Source organism: Elgaria multicarinata, chromosome 12 (assembly GCF_023053635.1).
Source record: "Elgaria multicarinata webbii isolate HBS135686 ecotype San Diego chromosome 12, rElgMul1.1.pri, whole genome shotgun sequence".
NCBI classification, from domain to species: domain Eukaryota; kingdom Metazoa; phylum Chordata; class Lepidosauria; order Squamata; family Anguidae; genus Elgaria; species Elgaria multicarinata.
The window spans coordinates 22,985,209-23,004,781 of record NC_086182.1 but is presented as its reverse complement, the minus strand read 5'-3'; the positions used below and the strand labels follow the sequence as shown (position 1 = coordinate 23,004,781).

Sequence of the window (19,573 nt, the reverse complement as noted above, 5' to 3'; positions counted from 1 at the left end):
ACCCAATCCCCCAACTCTGCCAGAGCATTGCATCACACCGGTTCTCAGTGGAGGCTGCCCGTTGCAAATCTGGATGAGTCGCAGCGACACATCCAGAGCTGTGGCGGGCACCCTCCTCTGAAGATGAGCCATTTTGCTGTGCGTCTCTGCGTTGGGAACGACTGAACGATCCATTCGCACCCGGCGCAGAGGCGAAACAAAATGAATCATGCACGGCGATTCACGGCGACGCACAGTGGGCAGGCCTTCCCTTGTAAATGGGAACGCCGGGCCTGCAGAAGCTTTTAATTGTTTAATTAAGTTCTGTCTTGTGGCAAAGAGTTTGGGAATGATTGGCCTGGATTCGACAGACTCAGCAAAGTTCTTTCCAAATCCCATGCTCCAGATGCTTCGTGCTACTTACCTCTCCACCCGCTTGATTCCTCTTGCTGCAACACATCCTGGTTCCTTCCCCCTGGCAACAGGCAATATCCCAAGAAACAGAGACTTGGAGAGACTAGAGAAGGGGTGCTGGAGCTCCCCCCTTTCCCATCGGTTGCAGTTCTTAGGAGACACAGTTGAAATCCCCAAAATAAATGTCCTGTGGGTGTAATTTGAGGCCTCCTAAAACAAGGATCAATCAGCAACTGTATAGAATTCTTTTTTTCCCCTTTTCTTTTTAAAAAAGGCTTTTCACTGAGGGATCCCTCATTGTTTTGAAGCAGAATCACCTGTTTTTCCTTTAAAAGTTTGTCATTTTTGAGGTTAAAACAAACCTCCATAGAAGAGTAATTGGTACAACTCCCATCATCTCTGACCACTGGCCATGCTGGCTGGACCTGATGGGATTCCAACAACATCTGGAGAGCCCAAAGTCTTCATTTCTGCTTTACCTAGAGAAGCTATTGACAGCAAAGCGTGTCCCCCAGCGAAAAGAATTAACGGATGCATCCAGTACAGAGCCATTTATTGATAGAAAACAACAACAACGCTCCGGCGACAAGAGGAATGAAAATAGAACCCTAATCTTATAAAACCGTAAACAAAATGCCATAAAGCCAATGCAAAACGAGCCGTACGAAAGGGTAACGTTTCTTCCAGCAGCCTTCAAGAGCTCAGACCCGACCTGCTTCCTGGAACTTCTTCAGCAGCGGTTCATCGGCCCGAAGTGCAAAGGCCAATGGGCGTTTTTCGTAGTACCAGGAGTCGAGCTCCAGGTTACTGATCACGTCCGAGAGGAGGTGGGCTCGCTCCACAGAGCATCCCGGAGCATCGTAGCTCAGGGCGGTGAAATGTACGTGGAGGTGGTAGTAGGATGGCTGGTAATGCAGGTACACCCGAAGCCGGGTCCCAGCGATGCCAAAGCGCTTCACGATGGCTTCCTTGGGGTGGAAAAATGAGACGTGCGTTAAGGCCTTAAACTAGCTGTGAACAACAACGGCTTTGGCAATCGCTCTACGAGACAAGTCAAGAGTATAAGATGGTTATTTGTATTTCGTATTTTAAATTCATTCATTCTTTCATCCGAAGCATTTTTAGCCCACTCTTCAGTCAAAAGTCTCCAAGAGCAACCTACAAGAACCAATAATTAGACAGCCCCTGCCCAAAGGCTTAAAATAAATAAATAAATAAATAAATAAATATGGCACCAGACACAAGCAAAGGGATTAGAGATGATTGATCCAGTTACCCAGGTGGATGGGAACCAATTGTATTCAGGTTCACACTACATCAATTGTCCTTCAGGTCTGGCCTGGCCTGTTCTTTGCTGGCCTTTTCCTCTTTTCTTTCTTCTTGTCTGCAGTTTCTCTTGTCTTTTTGAGTTAAAAACGTAGACTCATGGAATAGTAGAGTTGGAAGGGGCCTATAAGGCCATCAAGTTCAACCCCCTGCTCAATGCAGGAATCCACCTTAAAGCATCCCTGACAGATGGTTGTCCAGCTGCCTCTTGAAGGCCTCTAGTGTGGGAGAGCCCACAACCTCCCTAGGTAACTGGTCCCATTGTCGTACTGCTCTAACGGTCAGGAAGCTTTTCCTGATGTTCAGCAGGAATCTGGCTTCCTGTAACTTGAGCCCATTATTCCGTGTCCAGCACTCTGGGAGGAATGAGAAGAGATCCTGGCCCTCCTCTGTGTGACAACCTTTCAAGTATTTGAAGAGTGCTGTCATTCAGAAGAAGAGCCCTGCTTGATCAGACCAAGGGTTCATCTAGTCCAGTATGCTGTTCACAGTAGCTGACCAGCTGTTGACTGGGAACCCACAAGCAGGACACGAGTGCAACAACACCCTCCTGCCCATGTTCCCCAGCAACTGGTGTACATAGGCACACTACCTCTGAAACTGGAGGTAGCACATGGCCATCAGGACTCATAGCCACCGAAAGCCTTCTCCTCCAGGAATTTGTCCAACCCCCTTTTAAAGCCATCCGAATTGGTGGCCATCACTATGTCCTGGGGTAACGAATTCCAGAGTGGAACTACCCACTGACTTTCTGCCCAGGCTTGCCCTAAAGCCAGCATGGCGCCCTGCAGATGTGATGGGCTGCAACTCCCATAATTCCCAGCCCAATGCATCAGGAGGGCACAAGGTTAGAGAAGGCTGCCTGAAGAAAGATCTGTGGTGGCACCATAGGACGTTACACGCAAGCAGGCAGTGGGCAAAGCCACAGTTTGGCTGCCTCCGAGTGGAGGCAGCGATGCGTATGCCAGCTCTAAGGCAGCTGATCTGGAAGTGTGCCGGCGATTCAGTTTGGGGCCATGTAAGTGACAGTCTTGCAAAGCAGAGCCGGGGGGGGGGGGGAGAGAGAGAAGGGAGTAACACGCTCCATAAATAAACTCTCTGTGAACAATTCCTTTGGTTCAGGGAAGAGCGGGTGAAGCACTCCGTTGGCTCCAGCAGACGATCTTATTCCCCAGAATTCGCCTGAGCCAAGAGGAAACGGACAGTTGTTTTCCAAGACGTGTCATTTTGCTCTGGGTTAACGCTGCAGCCGGCGTAACCCTGACATTCTTTATGTGGCTGTTCTATAAAGTAATCAGCAACTCGGAGCGGGGCGGGGGTCACGAGGCAAGAGGAATGTGGAGCAAAAAGAGGGAATCGGTGAGGGTCAGGGATTTTTTCTTCTTCAAAAACAGTTTCACACTGCACTGATTTGAACAGACTCGCATAGGGGGCAGACTCAGGCGTATAGGGAAGGCTAGAAATGGCCTAAGAGAAAAGAAAGGTGATGTCAAACGGGCCAGTGGAACGGGAAAAGAAATCATTATATGCTTTAAGGAGGGAATTCCACGCATGCTTTCTTAGGAGGAAAAGAGCGATCTGTACCGGGATCACTGGGGGGAGAAAAGTCAAGGTAGAATCAGAAAATCAGTGTGGGGAATTGTTGATGTGGTGGAGGACACCCATGGGGACGGGTGCGCTTGATGTCAGGGAGGTTGTGCACCCTCGTTCTATGGCACAGAAAATCTCCTTTCTGACACTAGTTTACATGGATGGTCAGTCAGATTTTATTGCTTTTGGCCAATGGCCTTTGCATAAAACAGACGACAACAATACAATCATCAACAACAAAGAAAAACAAAAGAAATTACAGAAGTTAATCATAATGCATATAAACATATTCATTGTAACACAGGATATACAACACTTAAAAGTTTAAAGGTATGGAATAGCATGTCATAGGTGATCCATATGTGATATAAAATAAATCAGATAGGGTCAGATGTGATCATCTCCTTTACAGTTGGTGTTTCTTTCTGATCTTTCCGGCAGCTGCGGCAAACAGAGCTACACGCCAAGTCACATATTTATCCATGTCCACTAGGAGGGGAAAAAAATCACTTCCAGTGGGCTCTCTTAAGAATGGTTTTCAATTAAGGGTGCCTCAAATCGTTCCCTTGGGTCATTGTATAGAATGGACAAGGTCCTCTGGCTCAGGACACAGCAGGCGGCCACCATGTTAGATTTCCCCAAGATGCAACACCAGAGGTCAGGAGTGAGCAGAAGGACTAGCAGCAGCGGTGACAGCAAGTGCACCTGTCCCTGGGCAGGTGTCCCAATGGTGGCAGGGACTGTGATCCAACCATGATTAGGGTGACCGTAGGAAAAGGAGGACAGGGCTCCTGCATTCAACAGTTGAATAGAAAAGGGAGTTTCAGCAGGTGTCATTTGTATGCATGCAGCACCTGGTGAAATTCCCTCTTCATCACCACAGTTAAAGCTGCAGGAGCCAGATACAAAAGAGGGCAGGGCACCTGCAGCTTTAACTGTTGTGATGAAGGGGTTTTTTCACCAGGTGCTGCATGCATACAACTGTCAAAGATACAGGAGCCCAGTCCTCCTTTTCATATGGTCACACTAACCATGATGACCTTCTGATGCTGACCCTGCTTGTACGCCGCCTTGGGAGGGTTTACCCTAAATGTTGGCTTACAAAGCTTTAAAATAAATAAAGGAAGTGTTAGTGCCTTTTTATTTTGCAATTCACATTTAAAAATGGAAGTTGAGTTTTTGTATTATTATTTTTAAAGGTGCCTCAAATCGTTCCCTTGGGTCATTGTATAGAATGGACAAGGTCCTCTGGCTCAGGACACAGCAGGCGGCCACAAATACAAGTACGTTCATTTATTGGGATGTTCTCTCTCTTCTTGGGACGGGTATCCTGTCCTGTGCACATTTGAGCTTTGCTTAGAAAGATCACAGGCTGTACCTCTTGCGTTCCTTGGCATTTGGGCCAATGCGTCTCCCTCCCTCTACCGCTGTGTGCGTGTGTGTGTTTACCTGGCAACTGAAGATGACACTTCATGCATCCGATGAAGTGGCCTGTACCCCTCAAAGGTTTAGCCTAGAATAAACGTGTTCGTCTTTAAGCTGCCACAGAACTCCCAGTGTTTTTGCTTTCATCACGGAGTGACACAGCTTCAGCCCTCTGGGATGTTGTTGTCTTGGATTATGTCGTCTGGGCAAGCCATGACTGGTTGTGTTTTTATATTGTATTTTATATCATTTTTATATATATATATATGTTTGCTTTATATTTTGAATGGTTTTTAATTTGTGTGAACCACCCAGAGAGCTTCGGCTATTGGGCGGTATAAAAATGAAATAAATAAATAAAAGGAAGATCCAGTCAAGTAGTAACAAGTCAAAGCCATTAACGAAAGGGAGAGCCTGAGCATCATGAAAATCGCTCTGCTCCTGGTGTGGGATCAACACAGTGGTGCATTCCCTTGTTCCCCAAATAGCAAGTCCTGCGCTGCTCAGCACATGATGCAATATGTTCTGCAGACACAGGTAGGTAAACAGGAGGAGAATGCAATAAGTAAATTTGGGGGGATATATATATATTTTTTAAAAAACCTGACATGATTTTAACTAATTTACGATGCTTAGAGTTCTCACGTAATTTGTTCCGAAGAGAAGGTTTTGCAGTCCCTCCTCCACAAAAAGGAAAAATAAATAAAACTGGCAATGTTCCTATTCACAGAAGAGTAGGGGATATCACATGGGACTTCACTTTTTTGACAGTAGACGGCTTGTATAAGCAATTACTTTAGTGTGTGTGTGTGTCGGTGTTATTGGCTGCACTAATGTCTGCAGAAGTTCTAAGTTGCTATCCCTCATTGTTATGAAGACAAGTGTGAAAAGATGATCGCATTTTTTGAAAAAGAAAGAACCCTAATGGACAGGAAACGACGACAACAAAAAGACAAGTAAAAGAAGCGAAAGTTCATCCAGTTTTTTTTAGCTGTGTCTCTCAATGTTATAACTCGGTGATGGAAAACCCACAGGAATAAGAAATTTGATATATGGTTTTCCACCTTCCACCCAGGACAAGAAGGGGGGCACAATGCATAGTAAAGCATTCAGGTTTGTGCATGAAAACCACTTCAGAATATTTTAGAAGCATCCGCAGATATAAGCTCTGTAGGTGCAACTCTGAGCAGCAAAGTACTTGTGGGTGCATCTCTGCAATCAATGAAGGGGGGTTAATTGCCCTGAGAGTTCCCTTGTAAGGGTTCGCTTGTGGTAAGATGCCAAAGGGGGTCGTGACTCAGTCTTCAGCACTTTAGGCCCTGCGCTACCAGTATCCTGCTCCTTTAGCAAATGCAGCAGGTGAAGCTCTGAGACTTGAAAGTTCCCTCTAGACTGAAGTTATCACCTGAACACAATCCACTGATCCCATCGGCTCACAGACCAATGGGGAGAGCCCCTGGCCTTACAAGCCTGCCCCCCTCCCTCCAAGTCAGCTCCTCAGTTTGAGCAACTGATCTCATCAAGCAGCTGGGGGTGTGGGGGGGAAGCCTTTTCGGCCCAGTGGACACATTCAGAATGTTGAGTGTCGTGGGTGCTCTCCCAAAACGGCTGCCACGGTGGGCATGGGTGGTCAGAAAGTACTCATTTCCCAAAAGGAAAACCGGTGAGACTAAAAGAAAAGGAACTCGCCCAAGAACCACGATAGAAGGCAGAGGTGTGAAGAAGTCCTTCTTTTTATCTGCCCTGAATCTCCCACCAACCAGCTTCATCGGATGGCCCTGGTTCTAGTATTTTGAGGGAGGGAGGAAAACGTCTCCCTATCCACATTCCCAACACCAGGCACAATTTTGTACACCTCTAGCATGTCTCTCCTCAGCCTCCTTTTTTCCAAGCGAAACCATCCCAGCTGTTGTAACCTTCCCTCCTTGGGGAGATGCTCCAGCCCCTGGATCCTTTGCATTACCCTTTTCTGCTCCATGTAATTCTCCGGCTCATGATTCCTGAAGCCCCCAACCTTGCGTCACTCTTTCCTTTTCAAAGCACACAACACGCTGTTGCAAGAAGGACAGCTGGAAGGGGGCACATGAGGTGGGCAGCAAAGGGGGACCCGTTTTTGCAAAGCGGACCCATGCAGCTCAGTTCTACCCGCGTTTCCTCCAAAGGAAGCCTCGCTGATTTCCATGGGGCTTTCTCCCAAGTAAGCCCGCGCAGGCTCGCAGCTCCAGACCTCCTACTCTGAAGCCTCCCGAATTTCCATTTCCGTGCCAGCTGTGAGGCACGGTGCCGCTCGAGTCTCAAACGTTTTGTGCGACATCTGGTCCCAGAGAGGCGCGTTTCATTCTGTCATTTCTGCCTGGCAGCGGGCAATTCATCACTGGGGGAAATAATTGTCCCCAGAAGACCAAGTGGCGGCGGCAGCAGCAGCAGAAGTGGTGGCGGGGAAGCAGTCCTCTGGCAAGAGAAGCTATAAATCCACACTGTGTTGATTAAGCTGCCTTGGTGTGAAATACTCAAAATAATAATAATATTTTTTTTTTAAAAAAAAACATGTCCACATTAAATTCCGACGAGAAAGCATGAATCTTTCTTGATTTCCAGCTAGAGTCTCACCAGATTGGCCTATTAACAGATCGCTCAGATGCTGACATGGGCAATTTCTTCTAAACTTCACAGGAGATGAGTGATCAGCTAAAACGAGACCTAATTCCTCCACCCCTAACCCCCGCCCCCTACGCTCTGGAATTTCTCCTTGGGTTATCGCTCAGATCCGTTGCCAGCAGCAGAGTTGCCACATAACCTACACGAGGGGAGGAAGTTCCCTTGATGTGGCCAGCAGGGTGCATATATGCAAACCCACACATGGGGGGTGGGGGAATCTGTCATAACTGGAAATATAATAATAATAATAATAATAATAATAATAATAATAATAATAATAGTTACCCGCCTCTCCCCCTGGATCGAGGCGGGGTACAACACAAATAAAAACACCATAAAATACATACAACTAATTCAAATGTTTAAAACCAGTGCGTCATTAAAAGCAGCACACCATTGAAAAAGGCATCTTAAAATTCAACTGGGTAGGCCTGCCAGAATGGATCAGTCTTTACGGCTTACTTAAATTTTGGAAGACTGTTAAGTTGATGAATGTCTCCCGGCAAGCCATTCCACAAACTGGGAGAGGCAGAAGAAAAGGTTCTCTGGGTAGTAGTTATCAGCTTTGTTTTCGTTGGCTGGAGTAAATTCTTCCCAGAGGACCTGTACGGGAGAAGGCGATCCCGCAGGTAGTTTGGACCCAAAACATGTAGGGCTTTAAAGGTGATAACCAACACTTTATACTTCACCTGGAAAGTAATTGGCAGCCAGTGAAGAGATTTTAAAACTGGTGTAATGTGGTCACCCCTAGGTGTACCGGTGACCAGCCTGGCTGCCATATTTTGAACTGGTTGAAGTTTCCGGACTAGGTACACAGGTAGCCCTCCCCAAGCGTTCCCTTCCCAGCAGGGGTGGTGGTGGGGTGGAGGTGGCAGGCGAAGGGGGTCAAGCACCACCCCGTACCTGCCCCCCCCCACTCGCCACCCCTCCTCATTGCTGGATTCCTGTCATTACTTGAAGGAAAGGCACTTTTCACATGCAGTCTCTTATTATGTCTGTCGTTCCTCCACAGTTCAGATGCAGCTCCAGAGCCGAAAAAGGTCGATGCATTTTGCTGCTGCTCCCATTCTCTTCAAGATGCCCACAGGCCAATTGGGCAATCCACCGAGGGGGAAAGGGGAATCACCTGACATGCAGGGGAAGCATTTATATACAGCGTGCCTGACAGCAAAAGGGGGGAAGGGGACAAAATCTAGCCACAAATTAATATATATATATTTTCAAAATTAAAATTAATTTCCCTTTCTGTGGTATAGGCTGAAAGTAACCTTTCCTCCATTTATTTCAGAAATAAGATGTTCAGCACGGAAGTTTTAATGTGAAATATACCGTTATTTTTCTTTCAGCGATCTTAGTGTAGGGGACACATCTTGGCCGCCTAGAAACAGACTTTGCCCTTTCTGTGCCCACCAAGTTTTTTTCCCCCTTGTATAGCTCCTGCTTTCCATGGAGGTAATCTTGTCCTCTGTATGAAGCCCTGTTATTGTACTCACTTAGAAATGTCTTTCTTCCTTTTTTGTTACTAACGGTGTATTGATACATATACTCTTTGTGTGCATGTGTGTGTACTATATAATTTTTCCAACAAAATGCAAACACCAATCTCCCCTCTTTGTATAGCCCTGTATTGAAACTATAAAAGGTTTTATGTCTATAAGGAAAGCCGCTAAGCAAAAATTGGATAAAATAATAGTTGCATAGGGTGAAAAAAGAATCCTTTAATGTAAGTGATAAAGATAATTAAATAAATAAATAAATAAATAATCCTGCTTGAAGCAAACAAAGAAAAGGCAGGGGGAGATGTCCTTTCTAGAGTCACAGAATCATAGAATAGCAGAGTTGGAAGGGGCCTATAAGGCCATCGAGTCCAACCCCCTGCTCAATGCAGGAATCTACCCTAAAGCATCCCTGACAGATGGTTGTCCAGCTGCCTCTTGAAGGCCTCTAGTGTTGGGAGACTCCACAACCTCCCTAGGTCACTGATTCCATTGTCGTACTGCTCTAACAGTCAGGAAGTTTTTCCTGATGTCTAGCCGGAATCTGGCTTCCTATAACTTGAGCCCATGATTCCATGTCCTGCACTCTGGGGCGATCGAGAAGAGATCCTGGCCCTCCTCTGGGCGACAACCTTTTAAGTATTTGAAGAGTGCTATCATCTCTCCCCTCAATCTTCTCTTCTGCAGGCTAAACATGCCCAGTTCTTTCAGTCTCTCTTCATAGGGCTTTGTTTCCAGACCCCTGATCATCCTGGTTGCTCTCCTCTGAACACGCTCCAGTTTGTCTGCGTTCTTCTTGAATTGTGGAGCCCAGAACTGGACGCAATACTTTAAATGAGGCCTAACCAGGGCCAAATAGAGAGGAACCAGTACCTCACGTGATTTGGAAGCTATATTTCTATTAATGCAGCCCAAAATAGCATTTGCCTTACTTGCAGCCATATCACACTGTTGGCTCATATTCAGCTTGTGATCTACAACAATTCCAAGATCCTTCTCGTTTGTAGTATTGCTGAGCCAAGTTTCCTCCATCTTGTAACGGTGCATTTGGTTTCTATTTCCTAGATATAGAACTTGGCATTTATCCCTATTAAATTTCATTCTAGCACCGGAGAGGAGGAAATAAGCAGCCTTTCAGAAAACAAAACAAAACGTGATTTGGAAAGTGAGATTCACAAAACAACAGGAGGAGTAAGAAGAAGAGGAAGCACTACTGGTATTCACTGTAGGGTTCCCCCCCCCCGGCTTAAATTTGTTTGTTTTAAAGGTCTGCTTGAGTACACATGTGCTCAAGCATTACAGCCGGGAAATACTTGTCCTTTAAAAGAAAAATTCATACAATGGTTTGGGAAACTGGAAAGGGGAAAAGAGAGTGGTTTGTTAAAAAAAAAAATGGATTTATTGATTTGATTTGATTTATACCCGGCCTTTCTACCAAGAAAAATGGCACGCAGGGCAGCTGACAATCCTAAATAAATCTTGATTAAAACAGTCATAAAACAATGCATTAAAGCACACAGCAACAGCAAAATGAAAACAGTGTCCGACCCAACAGACTCATTTACGTGCAAAAGGTATTGTTGCGGAAGGACAAGCTAGAGAGCATCTCCTTTCACTCATGTTATCTCACCGGCACCAGGATCCCAGGGCGCTGGTTTCATAATCGCCATGGGTGCCACTGGGGTTGCCAGCTGCTGAACCCATCGCTGCAGCTGTCCCTTTAACAGCAATTTGACCTGTACCAATTAGCTGCTGATCATGTTTGGCTCCAAGCCATGAAAAGCTTCACCTCCTGTTTGTTTGTTTATTTTAATTTACACATCAAGCCTCTGCTAAATGCATAGGAGCAGGCCCATGTGTGTATGTGCGTGTGTGTGCCTCATCAGTTGTCAACCCTAGATACCATGAACTGGAGCGTGTAGGGAGCGTGCAGTTTCCCCATGACAACACCAAAAAAAATACTGCTATTTGAGTGGTGGAAATAAAAGGATAGTTTTGCAACAGAAATGACATCTTTGGGGACTAGTTTCTGCATTTCAGAGCCAGCTATTTGTCCAAACTGAGGCCGTTTTCCCTAAGTAATGCTTTTATTGAACTGAGATTCCAAGTGATGCCAACTGCAGTTCTGGATGGACGCTACCACAAGGTCCATTTGAATGCAGACTCTGCATCTGTGGCCAACATCAAGTGGAAGACATTGTTCACTACGTGTCAGTTTGCCCTCTGTATAAGGGACCCAAGAGAGAGATCCCTGAAACCCTTGTTAGCACATGGATAGAAGAATGCCCCTGCAGAAACAGTTCTTTTTCTTCTGAGTGATACCAACAGTTATGTGACACACAAAGTGGCTCTGTTTGCACTGGCAGCAAAAAAAAGATAAAGAAGAGAGAACTCTACAAAATTGCCATAAACTGCCATGGAGATTCAAACTGCTGAGTGAAAGCTGAGTTTTAGTTATGGTAAATTTTAAGTTAGGCCTTAGCTAGATGTAAGGTTTATCCCAGGGTCATCCCTGCCTGCTCCCAGGATCCCCTGTGTGTCATTTACATGAACAGGGATGACCCCGGGACGATCCCGGGATAAACCTTAGGTCTAGCTAAGGCCTTATTTGTGTATTTTTGAGGTATTTGTATTACTGTATATATGTATGGATGCTTTCTTTTGATGTATTTGTCATGGGCCGTAGCTAGACCTAAGGTTTATCCCAGGATCATCCCAGGTTCGTCCCTGCCTGAGCGCTGGATGCCCTGTGTGGCACTTAGATGAATAGGGTTGACCCCAGGACAATCCTGGGATAAACCTTAGGTCTAGCTACGGCCGTGGTCTTTGGCTAGTACAATAAACTCTGATTGGTTGACTAGTTTCTGGAACTCCACAGGTGCATCTTTATTTTGTGCAGGTAAAAGAGAACATAAAAAGCTCATTTTTACTGAGTCAGACCATTAGTCCATCTAGCCCAGTGTTGTCAACACTGACTGGCAGCAGCTCTCCAGGGTTTCAGGCAGGGTTCTTTCCTCGCCCTACCTGGGGAAGTCGGGGATCGAACTGGGGACCTTCCGGATGCAAAGCAGGTGCTTGGTCCCACTGAGCTATGCCCACTCCCCATGAGATGCCTTCACCAATCAATGAGGAACCCAGTGTGTGCAAAGGCAATGCAGCTTTGGAAGAGGGTAAAACCTGACTTAGAGAGAAGAGGACACTCACCTTCCCCTCCTGTGAGATGTTCCGAAGCAAAGGCAGATGCTCAGCTGTAAGGTCCCTCAGTGACTTGATTCCCCGGCAGTGGCAGATGGCAATTAAGTACAAATCGTCTAGCTGCAGAGACAGAATAGATGGCTGAGGTTATATGAGCAGAGAAGGAAAGGAAAGGACCCTCTCGTGCAAGCACTGAGCCATTACTGACTCTTGGAGGGACGCTAGCTTTCGCTGACGTTTTCTTGGCAGGCCTTATAGCGGGGTGGTTTGCTGTTGCCTTCCCCGGCCGTTATTACCTTTCCCCCAGCTACCGACCTCGGGAGGATGGAAGGCTGAATCGACCCGAGCTGGCTGCCTGAGAACCAGCTTCCGCTGGGATCGAACTCAGGCCGTGGGGAGAGTTTCAGCTGCAGAAATGGCTGCTTTACCGCTCTGCGCCACACAAGGCTTTGAGGAGCAGAGAAAGGAGTGGCAAATTTTGCCACAGCAAGTCACATCGGGTTATACTGAACCTCCCCCATAGGACGGCCACTTCCGCATCACCCAAAAAAGGACACCGATTTCTGCATAAACATTGCAAATCTGCAGGTGTTGGTTATTTTGATATTTTGGCTCCGCCCCATTTACCTTTTGCCAGGAAGAAGGGTAGGTTAGCACCACCCCATCCCACCCACCCACCCATATGAAGTTTTTATATGGGGGAGCATTCAACTCCGATAGCCCTCTGAAGTGGTGCAGTCTAGGAATAGTTTTAGCACAGGATCTGCTGTTGGTGCTGGCTAGGCTTAAATTGACTATAGAGATTTCCCTCAGAGATATTTGCAAAAGGGCTGGAGAGTGATCTTTTGGAGAACTTTCTCCTAGGGCAGCAGGTCTGTTGACCTGGTTAATGCTGTCTTCCTGAAGGATGGAGGAATGCCTTGTTTCCGAGGTATGGTTAAGTAACTTCTTTGACCGTTTAGGCAAGCAAAAACAGAGTTTGAACCTGAAACATTTGGTGACTTCCGAGAAAGCATGACCAATACTCCAGGACTGGTAATGCTTTCTTGAAATAACACGACTCGAGAATGAATGAGTCACTTGACAATATTAACGTTGTTGGCAACTTTTCTTGACAAGACAGTTTGGCTAGACTTCTGGCATTTCCCAGAATACTTTATAGATTCCGTGATAAACTTCTGGATATGAAAATTATTTTCTATCTAATGGAGCGCTGCCAATCACTGTAGCCTACTCAAAGTTCACGGTGACTATAATAACACTGGTGGATAAGATAGTCACAACAGGGAGTGTTCTAAAAGAGGCTGTGTGGCCCAGTGGTGCTGAGCCAATTGAACTGAGAGTCAAACCTGGTCTCGGAGCCACGTGCTGGCATTGGGCAAATCACCTTCTCTCAGGCTCAGTTACCCACCTTTAAAATGGGAGTATTGTGCTAAGATGATGATGATAATAATTCTGTACCAGGATAATGCAAATTCTACACCAAGAAAAGTGAATCCTGAAATTTGCATATATTATGCTCATAATGTTTTCCTGAATTCTCTTTGACATTGTAATTATTTTTTTAAAATGTCCTTGTTTTGTTAACCATGGAGTGGATGTAGGGTGACCATATGGAAAGGAGGACAGGGCTCCTGTATCTTTAACAGTTGCATTGAAAAAGGAATTTCTGCAGGTGTCATTTGTATATATGGAGAACCTGGTGAAATTCCCTCTTCATCACAGCAGTTAAAGCTGCAGGTGCCCTGCCTTCTTTTTATTTATTATTTATTTATTTATCATACTTATACTTATACTTTTTAAAATGGTCACTCTAATATAGGATAATATATATCCTATAGGATATATATTACAGGATATATATTATATAGGATATATAATATAGGATAATATATATAGGATAATATATATAGGATAATAATATATCCTGCAGCTTTAACTGTTGTGATGGAGAGGAAATTTCACCAGGTTCTCCATATATACAAATGACACCTGATGAAATTCCCTTTTCTATGCAACTGTTAAAGATACAGGAGCCCTGTCCTCCTTTTCATAGGGTCACCCTAGTGGATGGCAATGAAGCCCTACCATCGACCATTAAAACTCTTATTCAGCTTTCCTCTAGGGCTGGGTTGGCCAACTGTGGGGGTCGAGGGACTATTTTTGTCCTCCTCCGGACCCCTTCATGGGCCGCACTCCTGCCAGAGCCCCATGGAATTCTCCCTGCATCTCTCAGTGGCAGCAAAATCATTGATCCATTTTTCTCTACGGAGCGGTAAATCGGTCAAGTTGAGCCCACGGGCTGCATGTTATCCAACCCTGCTCTACAGTTTCTCTTGATTTCAGCAGTGCCCAATGAATCCTTCTGTCCGACTCTGGATCAATAATAGATTGTTTGGAAAGCCTGAAGGTGCTCCAACAAAGGAGATTGCGTATTATGTCGTACTATAGCCATCTGGGGACCAAAGTGGAGATGGAGATCAAGGAACAAAAGCGGGGGGGGGGGGACCCAGTGTTGTCTAGGGTGACCATATGAAATGGAGGACAGGGCTCCTGTATCTTTAACAGTTGCATAGAAAAGGGAATTTCAGCAGGTGCCATTTGTATATGTGGAGAACCTGGTGAAATTCCCTCTTCACCCCAACAGTTAAAGGTGCAGGAGCTATACTAGAGTGACCAGATTTAAAAGAGGGCAGCTTTAACTGTGGCGATGAAGAGGAAATTTTCCCAGGTTCCCCATATATACAAATGGCACCTACTGAAATTCCCTTTTCTACGCAACTGTTAAAGATACAGGAGCCCTGTCCTCCTTTTCATAGGGTCACCCTAACAGTGTTGTCCTATTTGAAATACATAAGCCTATTGTTTATCAGCAGCAGCAGCAGCAACCGCAGTAGCATACACTTAAACAGTGGAACAGAAGTCTTGGCAGGTAGTCAAAACGTCTCCTCCATTAGACGTTTTCAAGCAGAGGCTGGGTGGCCCCCTATCGGCATTGCCAAGGGAACGGATTAGATCACCTTTGAGCAACCTTCCAACTTTATGATTCTATAAAGGGCCTAAACAAGTCTAAATGTGTTACAGATATTAAAAGATCCCCTGTCTACAGGCTCACATCTAACAGACATAATACAGAAAGAAAAAGGAATGGGAAGAGAAATGGAGGCATTGGAGGAGTTTCTCTTTCACTGGGTGAAGAAAGGGACCTTCTCCTTCCCTTCTCTTGCCAGGTTTCTTCTTCCTGGGACACAGGGTGGGTTGGGGCAGCTGCCGTTGCTAAAATGCCGTTGCTAAAATGGTTGCGGATGACGTAATGTGAAACACGTTGGGCCTCCTGCAGCTTGAGAGATGGAGAGCTCACTGTGAGAACTACGACGGGATTTTATCTCTATGTTGAACTAAAGCAAACCACGTGCAGGATCAAATGCTGAGTCTTCTAGCCCTGAAGAAAGAGCCCAAGGATCCCTACGTTTGAGATCACCAACATGATCCAGCAGAGAGTGCACTGGAACTGGGAATTTTGTTTCAAATCTGGGAACTCACAAGGTGGTCCTGAACAAGGCATCACATCTCGTCCAGGACCACCTCCGTCCTACCCCACCCTGTTATGTGAAGTGTGTAAAATTGTCACGGCATCCTACAGAAGGCAAATAACGTAAAGAAAGCTCGTTACCTGGTCTGAGCCTTTGGGATAAGGTGAATTATAGCTCAAAAATACAGGAAATGGAGTGATTAAAGTAAATGGGTTGGATCCAGATTTAATCATACTTCGAGAAGACCCACTGAAATCAATGGGAATTTAGTTAGTCATGATGACCACCTTAAATCCCATGGATTTCAATGGGCCTATACAACTAAAGGCACAACCCTACGCAAATTTATACGAAGGCTGGCTGGGGAATGCTGGGAATTTTAGGACATTTTCCTGTCTAAACATACATAGGATTACACCCTAAATCTGTTTAATCTCTCTTTCTCTCTCTCTCTCTCTCTCTCTCCACACACACACACACACACACACATATATATATATATATATATATATATATATATATGAGATAAAAATAAGATCCCTAGAGTGACAGCAGGTTAATAAATGATAAGTGGAATTTCCAGCTCTTGTTCAAGTACTTAAATTCCCAGAAGCGCTTGTAACTAAAAATACATCCCACCATTCCAAGTCAGAAAATGGCAGCAGCCCAAGGGAGATTTGTAGCTCTGACCACATACTACTTTTCGCAAGAATCAGGGTAAAAATCGGTCAGTGTGGATAGAGCAGTAAACCAGAACTTAAGCTTAAGGAATGTTCTCTGCAGAGACCACACTGGTCAAGTTCCAGCTAGAGCTAAAATACAGAAAAAGGGGCGCTGTTCTTATTGAATCCACAGAAAGGTCCAGTTTAGAGAGGCAGCAAATGTTGCTCATCCGGTGTTCTTCACAACATCCCACCCTGGTGGCTCCCTTAGTGCAAAGTTGTGCAACCGCTGCAACTTTACAGAAATGCAGAAAAAGTGCAGAAACCTGGCACTGGCCACATGATTTAGATTCCTGAGAGCCTCAGCTTTCACTAAATGAAGCAGCAGCAATTTCTAACTCTTACAGTTATGAAAATCGGCTTGAAACTGAGCAATAATTCCAAAACATGGTTTGGCACTAGGAGGGTGAGCCTTGAGGGATCATTAGGTTTGTGTATCCCCCCCTTTGCCCCCTCTCCCCCAATCCATGGTTATTATTTTCCTGGTTTGAGGCCAACCACAGTATAACCACCATTTTGCCTCGGTTGGGCAAACCAGTGTTTGGTGTTTCATCCAAACTATGGTTTGCATCTGCTCTGCAAAACAGTATTGGAAAACCAGATTCAAACCCTGGTTTCCAATCTGGCTTTGAAAGGCAAAAACAAACCTGGTTGTTCTAGTTGAGTTGAAATGAAAAACACCCTAGTTTGCCTCAGACTAAGAAAGAACCGAACAATGGCTGCACATGAGTGACAGAAAGTACGGGAGGAGAGAGTGAGCAAGCTCAGAGCTCCTTGACGATTCATTCTCATACCACCAAACCATGGCTGAACTTTCTGTCTGAACCAGCATTGAATAGGCAATGGCTGCATCTCAGAAGACAGAAGAAGATTTTGCACATTTCGCGGCAGGGCTTCAGTGCCTTGCATAATTTATCTGAGTCACAGAATTACAGTATAAATTAAGGCTATCAATGGCTACTAGTCCTGATGGCTACATGCAACCTCCAGTATCTGAGGCAGTAAGCCTGTATACACTAGTTGCTGTGGAAGATGGGTGAGAGGGTGCTGTTGCACCGTGTCCTGCTTGTCAGTCCCTGGTCGACAGCTGTTTGGCCACTGAGTGCTGCACTAGATGGACCCTTGGTCTGATCCAGCATGGTTCTTCTTCTTATGTTCTTAAGCTTTTCTTGCTGCTTTCATTGTTTGCTTTTGTTATTTTAGCATGACATAGGCCACAGCTAGACCTAAGGTTTACCCCTGGATCGTCCAGGGGTCAAACCTGTTCATCTAGGTGACACACAGGGGATCCAGTGCTCAGGCAGGGGCGAACCCTGGATGATCCCAGGATAAACCTTAGGTCTAGCTGTGGCCATACAAGCCCTAAGCACAAACTGTTCCTTATTTTGGCAAAGGCTTGGTAGCGTCCTTGCTACCAAAGCCCCAAGTCTAAAACCTTCAGAATTCCATGCAGTTCCAAGTATACACATTTATGAGTTCGCTTGGACCACTGGAACATGGGCCCTTGCATATTCTGAGAGCTCAACCGGCCACGGTTGCCCTTCAAGCACCCTACTTGAATCTGCTCTTTTCTTGTAACATGGTTATAATCTGGATGATGCGGATTAATCCCAGGGCTGGGGGGGGGAGGGGGGGTTGTGCATAGAGCATCCCACCTCACCACCCGGACTAGACATGATGCTGTATAATTCGACCCAGCAACATCTGTTACTTTATTTAGCAAACGATTCCCTCCTGAGCAGCTTGGACAGACTGCCTGACAGTTTGAATAACATCAGCTCCACCTTTCCTCTTCTCTTATTAAGGTCACTGCCCCTCTGCAGAAGTTCAATATACAACATATGGAGTTCTTGCTGCCCTTCAGTAGCCTGCAATAATTACCCCCCCTTTCCCATTTTTCTCAGTTAAATTGCCACTATGACCGGGTGTGTTGTGTGTGTGTGGGTGGGGGGACCCGTTTCAAAAACCAATTGAATTAGGATTGCTTTTGAAGTTCTGCTGGGAGCCACATGTAACCCCTTGTGATTTGACTTGGTGGCTTGCAGCTTGGGGTGTGCGCAATAAAATCACACCACTCAGAGGAGTGCAGCTTGGGGCACACATACGCACGATAAAACCACACCACCCAGAAGGGCTAGGAATAAAATCTAAATGAGAATCTCCCCATATCATAATAACAATACTGACTTCTATTTTGTTGGCCTTTAATAGTGCTCAAAATCACGCCCCCCGCCTTATGGCACGGCCAGGCTTAAGAGAGCTGCATAGCTGGAAGAAACTTTACTGAAATGGTGCCCATTATTTATTTTATTTATCTAGAAACCGACGTCCCATCCTTCTAGGGCCCATGCACCACCCACTCACAACAATGAGCCGGTTCGCATGTCGCGGTGGCAAATCCTGGGTTGTTCAGCTGCCTCTTGCTCTGGCCCAGACGATGCGGGTGGTGAGAAGGGGGAGCAGCAGGTGCCAATGCCGGGCTTGCTCCCTGGCTCCCTACCTGTCAAGCAAGGAAGTGGGAGCAATGATGAGAAAGAAAGAAAGAAAGAAAGAAAGAAAGAAAGAAAGAAAGAGGATGAGGAGCAAGAGCAGATGGTGACCATGGTGGTGAGAAGGTAGCCTCACTGAAGGAGGGGGGCATGGAGAGGGTGTTGCCCAATGGCCCTCAAAACCTTGGACCCATCATTCATTCCACACTAGGTAGGACACCTGATCTTAGGAAATATGTAGGTGGGTAAGGGAGGAGGCAATCCCTCAGGTATCAGGCTTTAAAGGTGATCATCACCATAGGAACCTGCCTTAAACTGTAGCCACAGTTAGACCTAAGGTTTATCCTAGGATCATCCAGGGTTCGCCCCTGACTGAGCACTGAATCCCCTGTGTGTCACCTACATGAACAGGTTTGACCCCTGGACAATCCAGGGATAAACCTTAGGTCTAGCTCTGGCCTGAGTCAGACCATTGTTCCACCTAGCCCAGTATTGTCGACACTGACTGGCAGCAGCGGCTCTCTGGGGTTTTCCTGCCCTACCTGGAGAAGGCAGGGATTGAACCTGGGACCTTCTGCCTGCAAAGCAGACGCTCTACCACTGAGCTACGGCCCCTCCCTGACGTTTTGATTTGTGCTGGGAAGCACCTTAAGTAGCAGGGGGGAAACTTTTAAGCTACACCCCTCATAAATCCTAGCAATTGTAAGGGTAAGATGAGGGTTAATCAGACCTTGGGACTGGCATGT

General features: G+C 45.9%; 1 protein-coding gene and 1 non-coding gene across 2 annotated transcripts in view; both read right to left on the bottom strand.

The window, feature by feature from the left end:
- Window positions 1–929: 929 nt before the first annotated feature.
- Window positions 930–19,573, bottom strand: part of DCPS (decapping enzyme, scavenger) — a 72,429-nt gene continuing 53,785 nt past the window's right edge. The window contains exons 5-6 of the mRNA XM_063139483.1: window positions 12,093–12,203; window positions 930–1,361 (exon numbers count right to left, since the gene is read on the bottom strand). Coding sequence (XP_062995553.1) covers window positions 1,095–1,361; window positions 12,093–12,203 — 378 coding nt within the window. The 3' untranslated portion in view covers window positions 930–1,094. The remainder of the gene's footprint in view (window positions 1,362–12,092; window positions 12,204–19,573) is intronic.
- Window positions 19,371–19,445, bottom strand: TRNAA-UGC (transfer RNA alanine (anticodon UGC)). Its single transcript has one exon. It is a non-coding gene; the product is annotated as a tRNA-Ala (tRNA).